Source organism: Carlito syrichta, unplaced genomic scaffold (genome assembly GCF_000164805.1).
Source record: "Carlito syrichta isolate Samal-C Ts95f unplaced genomic scaffold, Tarsius_syrichta-2.0.1 Scaffold126791, whole genome shotgun sequence".
Taxonomy (NCBI): domain Eukaryota; kingdom Metazoa; phylum Chordata; class Mammalia; order Primates; family Tarsiidae; genus Carlito; species Carlito syrichta.
In genome coordinates, this window is record NW_007070887.1 from 275,669 (window position 1) to 282,732 (window position 7,064).

General features: G+C 47.6%; 2 protein-coding genes across 2 annotated transcripts in view; one reads left to right on the forward strand and one right to left on the reverse strand.

Moving 5' to 3' along the window:
• Window positions 1–345, reverse strand: part of PKDREJ (polycystin family receptor for egg jelly) — a 6,801-nt gene extending 6,456 nt beyond the window's left edge. The window contains exon 1 of the mRNA XM_021707905.1: window positions 98–345. Coding sequence (XP_021563580.1) covers window positions 98–345 — 248 coding nt within the window. The remainder of the gene's footprint in view (window positions 1–97) is intronic.
• Window positions 346–3,793: 3,448 nt separating this feature from the next.
• TTC38 (tetratricopeptide repeat domain 38) overlaps window positions 3,794–7,064 on the forward strand; it is a 29,638-nt gene continuing 26,367 nt past the window's right edge. Inside the window, exon 1 of the mRNA XM_021707907.1 lies at window positions 3,794–3,812. The gene's annotated coding sequence lies outside the window, so the exon portion shown is untranslated. The remainder of the gene's footprint in view (window positions 3,813–7,064) is intronic.

The window sequence follows — 7,064 nt, forward strand, 5'->3', positions numbered from 1 at the left end:
GAGGTGAGCAGGGTGGCAGGAACCCAGCCAGGAATTGGAGACCAGCCTGACAACATAACTAGACCCTGTCTATACAATTTTTTTTCAAAAGATTCACCCGCTCCCGTCCCTGTCTTTTCTTTGGGAGAAGCAGAGGTTGCGGCCACCGCTCAGGCGGACGCCACCCTCCCGGGCCGCGCGGGGCCGCAGGAGGAGGCGGGCAGGGCCCCCGAGGAGGCCGCCCGACGGCGAGGCCCGCGCCCCCGGGATGGCGGCCGGGACCCCGAGGGGATCCGGGGGCGGCGGGAGGCGGCCCAGGGCCAGGGCCAGGCCCAGGAAGAGGAGAAGCGCGGGCCCTGGCCACATGGCGCCGCGCATGAGAAGCTGAGAGGACACAGAGAAGTCCGCGGGGGGCACTTTCAACGGCTGTGGGGTCGCGAGGTCGCGAGGGCAGGTGAGACAGCGGGGTCACCGGCGTGGAAGGCCGCGGGGCAGAGGGTGTCTCAGGGACGGCGAGGTCCAGAGCGCAGCTAGGGCACTGGAGGTGGGCGGCGAGGCTGGCAGTGGGGGCTTCAGGTGGGCACTCCCCACCTCTCTGTTCCCACGTGTGTGAAAGGCCCCGGGATCAGGGATTGCTAAATGGGATCGATTCAGCTTCTTTACAGACTCACCGAGAAGCCTCTTTGCAGGAATCCCACTCCTTCGGGAAAACGAATGACAAAACATTAGAAGAATCAAGAGGAAACTGAGATCCCCAGATACCCAGGGAGGTCTGACTTTGGGTTTCTTATTCTAGGTTTACCTTGCCCTTCTTCTAGTTTCTTCAGCTGAAACCTTTGGTCACCGACTTTAGGGTTTTCTTCTGTTGTAGTATAAGCATTTGAAGCTGTAAATTTCCTGCTACACGCTGCTTAACTGTATCTCACATATTTGTTGTATTTTTGTTATCTTTCAATTAAAAAGTTATAATGTCCCTTGTGTCATAATTTTGACCCATGAATTATTCTAAAGTGTGTTGTTTAATTTTCAGATATTTGGAATTTCCATAGAAATCTTGTAGTTATTAATTTCTAATTTAATTCTGTTTCAGTTAGAGAATACACTCTGTATGATTTTTATCCTTTTACATTTATTGAGACTTGTTTTAAAGCTCATCATGTGATCTGTCTTGGTGTATGTTCCATGTGCATTTAAAAAGAATGGGTAGCACTTTGGTGGTCCTGGCAGGAAGATCGCTTGAGGCCAGGAGTTCAAGACCAGCTCAGGCAACATAGCTAGACCTTGTATCTACAAATAATAATAATAATAATAGCAGGGTGTGGTAGTGTATGCCTGTAGTTCCAGCTACTCTGGAGTCTGAGGCAGGAGGATAGCTTGAGTCCAGCAGTTTGAGGCTGCAGTGAACTTTGATCACACCACTGCACTCCAGCCTGGGAGGCAGAGGTGCATACCCATGTGAGATGTTAAATGAAAAACAGCAAACAAGTATGACTCTGCTTCTGTTTTGGTCATGTCATACTTGTTCTGTTCAGGAAGGGGTCTGTATTAGGTTGGACCTCAGGAAATTGCTGCTTTGATAGATCAAACATGGTGACATGTCAACAGTTTCTTGTGGATTACCCCATCTAAGTCTGGTATTCGGGGTGTCATGGGGTGAATGTTTGTGTCCTTCCAAAGTTGAAGCCCGAATTGCCAGCGTTAATGTATTTGGAGGTGGGGGCTTTGGAAGGTGACTAAGGTTAGGTTACAAAGGTGGGGCCCTCATGATGGGATTAGTGGCTGTAAAAGAAGAGAACTCCCTCTCTCCCCCCTCTTCCACATCCTCCCTCTCTCTGTGCACATGCATGTGAAGGCATAAGAAGGCAGCCATGTGCAAACCAGGAAAGAAGGCCCTCACCAAGAACTCAACGGCACTGTCACCCTAATCTTGGACTTCCAGGTTCCAGAATGTGAGAAATAAATGTTTGTTTAAGCCACCGAGCTGTGGTAGTTTGTAATGGCAGCCAGAACTGACTAGAACAAGGGAAAATACAGAGCTAGAGACTCAGATTGGGGTTATCAAAGGTCATGTGGGAAGGAGGCACCCAGGAGAAATGGATAGAGCCTGGAGCTCTCCAGTGTTTAAAGATCTAGCTGTAAATGGTGGAGATGGAGAAGGAGGAGAGTGGGGCGGTAGGGCTGGACAGGGGATGGAGTTCTGGAAGCTACGGGAAGAAGGTTTCCAGAAACAGGATGTATCCAGCATATCAGATGTGGCTGAAGTTGGGGAGATGAAGTAGGAGAAATGGCCCTTGGATTTGGGAATAGGAAGGTCTTTGGTGTACTGGGCAAGAGCACTGGGAGTGGCGTGGTAGGGGCAAAAGTTTGAGTGGAAGCCAGGCTCGGTGGCTCAGCCTGTAATCCCACGCCTTTGGGAGGCCGAGGTGAGTAGATTGCCTGAGCCCGCAGGTTCGAGACCCGCCTGAGCAACTTGGCGAGACCTCATCTCTACAATAAATCAAAAATCAGCCGGGCGTGGTAGCGCGTGACTATAGCTCCAGCTACTTGGAAGGCTGAGGTGGAAGGATTGCCGGAGCCCAGCAGGTCAAGGCTGCGGTGGCCGGGAGCGGCCACTGTACTCCAGTCTGGGCGACAGAGTGAGACTCCAACTCAAAAAATTATATATATATATCTAAGACGTACAATTTTTTGTTGAAGTGTGGATACATGGATGGTCTTTACATCCATGTATCCACACTCCAGTAAAAAATTGCATCCAGTATGGTTGCAAACCTAGTGGGCCCCTCAAGGGAGAATCCCTTGCACCCTCCCAGGGGTAACCATTAACCAGCTCTAGTTTTTATTATTCTCATGCATTTCTTTATTGTTTTACCACCTAGCGACAGTTTTCTTAGCAATTTATTGTTTTGCATGTTACTGAACTTTTAATGCCATCATATTGCACATGTCCTTCTACAGACTGTATTTGTGAGAATCCCTCATGTTGATTCATGGAGCTTTAGTTTATGCATTTTCACAACTGCATAGTAGTCTACTGAGGCAGAATATTATAATTTATCTGTTCTCTTATTGATGATGGTCAAGGTTGTTTTCCATACAAATGATGTTGCCAAGCACGCTGATGTTCCCTCATGAATATAACCAGAATGTTGGCTAAACAGATCTCAAATTTTAAGAAAAAGAATTTTCATCTCCTCTCCCCCATCCCCTGCTCATTCAGACTCACTGTGAGCCTCAATCTTTCTCACCCCTTGGCTAAAAAGTTCTCTGCTCACCTTTAGTTTAAAAAAGTGTTTTGCAGTAATTAACATGGCTTAGGTAATAGTCAAAACTCCAACTGACTTCATTCTGCATTAACTTCTCTCCAACTCTGGCCTTTGCCTTCTCTCCAGGTCATCTCTGATCCCCAAGGCGGAAGTGATAAAGGAAGGTCATGGGGAGGGGGCCCTATTTGGCCTGTACCTTTGTTCTTGATGTCATCTGGCTGTACTTGCCTGCAAAACTTACTCTTTCTTGGAGGGCATGATTGGGCTCTTCAGAAGATCACTCTGTGAGACTGTGAGTCTCTCATCTGTGGTTCCTCACTTAGGGATAACCTTGACATCTTACAGATTTGCAGATTTTTGGCCCTCCAAAACACCCCTTTGACAAAGGCCTGCTCCCTGCTTCTCCTTTCCCTAAATAAGGCCACATTTAGGCCAGAGAACACATGAGCATGCTTCACGCTGACCAGCCAGGAGTATGGCCTTACCCATTATAGCCCCTGTGCTCTCTGCTCCCTCAGTGTTGCTGTCATCAGCTAACACCAGCCTCTGGACTCCAGGCCTCCAGGGGTACAGGTCTGGGGAACTCCAGGAAGGCCCTGCCACTCAGAAGGGGTGAGGGGAAATACCACATTATATCTGACTCTTACTGTGGTCTCCAAAAACATTTTCCCTGATGGTTTCTGAAACTCTACCCCAGGCAGGTCCAACCATGCAGCCCAGGACAGCTAGTAATGCAGCCCCACAAAATCTTTTAACATCATGTGCTTTTTAAGTGTTTATTTTCTTTGTGACTCCATGCATACTTCCATTTTTGAAGTTCATAATCATGCCTTATTCATAACATTGCTTTTTGGTAGCATATACATTTGTGAGCAGCTATTTTCAATTCTGAAGCACACAAAGAGCAAAATTTGAACAAACATTTCCGACTAGCACCTTGAGAACTCACTTACAACCACTTTCATCAAACCAGAAACTGATAGATTAGTTTTACAAAAACAAGGTCAAATTTCCCACTAGTTTTATATTGGTCTCATTTTTTTAAACTTTATAATAAAAACTAAGTCTTATTATGTATATACACTAGCTATATTAGATAATTTATGTGTGATCCAAGACACGTCCTCTTTACTTGATGCAGCCCAGGGAAGCCAAAAGGTTGGACACCCCTGCTCCATTCAGTAGTATCTTTGAGAAGGTGCCTGGAAGGGTGACCTGGCTCATGGACACTGTGGGAGGCTTCCTTCCTTGTTTTTTTCTTGGCTTTTTCGGGCCTTTTTGTTGTGCGGGAGTGGAATGTTGGAGACTGGGGTTTGGGCATCTTCACTTTTGCCAGCCAGGTGCTGCCAGATTCTTCTCCAAAGTGGTGGTACCAGTTTACCCTGGGCTGGGGGGAGGAGAGGAGGGGAACCAGAAGGCACTTATCACAGGCACAAAATTTAAAGGTCAGGGGCAACAAATATTCATTAATGAAGACAAATAATATTTTTGTATTGAGGTAAAGTTTACTAAAACCATTTAAAAGTGCACAATTCAGCCGGGCTTGGTGGCTCAGCCTGTAATCTCATACTTTGGGAGGCTGAGGTGAGTGGATTGTCTGAGCCCGTGGGTTCGAGACCTGCCTGGGTAACTTTGGCGAGACCTCATCTCTACAATAAATCAAAAAAATTAGCCAGGCGTGGTCGTGTGCGCCTGTAGTTCCAGCTACTTGGAAGGCTGAGACGGAAGGATCGCCGGAGCCCAGCAGGTCGAGGCTGTGGTGGCTGGGAGCAGCCACTGCACTCCAGTCTGGGCAACAGGGTGAGACTCCAACTCAAAAAAATAAATAAATAAAAATAAAATAAAAGTGCACAATTCAGTGGAATTATTATGCTCACAATGTTTTGCAACCATCTCTATCTAAGAAAATTTCATCACCTTAATAGGAACCTCAAATCTATTAGTGATCACTTCCCATTCCCATCCTCCACAGTCCCTGGTCACCACCAACCTAGTTTCTGTCTCTGGATCTGCCTATTCTGGACATTCCATGTAAATATGGTCATATAGTATATGACCTTTCGTGTCTGGCTTCTTTTAATTTGCAGCAGTTTGAATGAACTTTCAAGATGTTATGCTCAGTGTTGAACTTCTCTGGAGATATGTCAATTCAAATCCTTTGCCCATTTTTAAATTGGGCTGTTTGCCATTTTGCTGTTGAGTTGTGAGAATTCCTTATATGTTCTGAATACTAGACTCTTACCCAATATATGATCTGAAAATAGTTACTCCCTTTTGTAGTTTGTCTTTTCACCTTCTTGAGAGTATTCTTTGATGCAGAAAAGTCTTTTTTTTTTTTTCTTCTTTTTTTGAGTTGGGGTCTCACTCTGTTGCCTAGGCTATCGTGCAATGGCACAATCAAGGCTCATCCCAGCCTTGACCTTCTGGGCTCAAGTGATCCTCCCGCCTCAGACTTCTGAGTAGGTGGGACTATAAGCAGCTAATTTTTACACCTAATTTTAAAATTTTTTTGTAGAGAGAGTCTCGCTATGTTGCCTAGTCTGGTCTCGAACTACTGGGCTCAGGTGATCCCACTTCAGTCTCCCAAAGTGCTGAGAGTATAGGAGTGAGCCACCACGCCCAAAGTTTTTAATTTTGATGAAGTACAATTTATCTATTTTGTTGTTGTTGTTGCTTGTCCTGGTGTTGTTATATCTAAGAATTCATTGCCAAATCCAAGGTCATGAAGATTTAACCTTATGTTTTCTCCTAGAGCTTTATATAATTTCATCTCACAAATATTTTAATGCAATATTTTGAAAATCAAAATTAATTTTAAAAACTCACGGTGAAAATAACTGGTTTTTTTTGTTTTTTGAATCGGAGTCTTACTCCGTCGCCCAGGCTGGCTGGAATGCAGTGACACGCTCATGGCCATAGCAGCCTCGACCTGCTGGGCTCAGGTAATCCTTCTGCCTCGCCTTCCAAGTAGTTGGAACCACGGGTGCGAGCCACCACGCCCGGCTATAAAATAACATTTTAAATGAAGACAGGATCTGCTTCTGCACTTGCACTACTCACTTGACTTATATATCCTTGGGGGAGGGAAGGGAGGGAGGCGAGGTTATCCCTCAGGTTATCCTGAGGTTAACTAGGAGAGAACCCACTGGCCTGGAGCAGGTTTGTGGCAGACTGCAGAGCTCAGTTCGGTCCAGAGGGTGAAGCCGCAACTGCAGGAGAGAGAAGAAATATTTCCGTTGCAAATCCTTGAGAAGGGAGGGAGATGGGACCCAGGACAGCGGGGGACGACGCATAAAGCCGGTCTGTGATATGTTGGTCAAAAATAACATCTGTGTGTGTGTTGTTCGCGTGGGGGTGGTTTCCGAGTGGGACTATATAAAACTTGAACTTGTCCCAGGGCTCCCTGCCTCCCTAGGGATCTGACTGCAGCCGCCTCCCCTAGCGGGTCCCCAGCAGGAAAAAGACCCTGGCCTGGGGCGGGGGAGGTACCCGTACATTCCCGGGCTGGCCCTCTGGCGCTCCCGCCCAGGCTCTCAGTCTGATATGGAGGCACATACACGGAGGCTCAACCAAAGTGTCCCCTTCGAGCCCCGTCCTGATTCCCGCAGTCACGGAGAAGGGGAGCCCGCAGACGCCCCTCGGAGACCTCCCACCTGGCTGATCCCCCGCTGCGCTGAGTTGTCGGGTCGAGCCTGGGGGGCGGACCAGTGTCCCACCAGGGCGGGTCTGTACGAAACTCACCAGTGAGAGATCAGGAGCGGGCGGCCGCACCCGCCCCGCCCCCACGACGCCCCGCCCCTTCCGTGTTCGACACCCCCA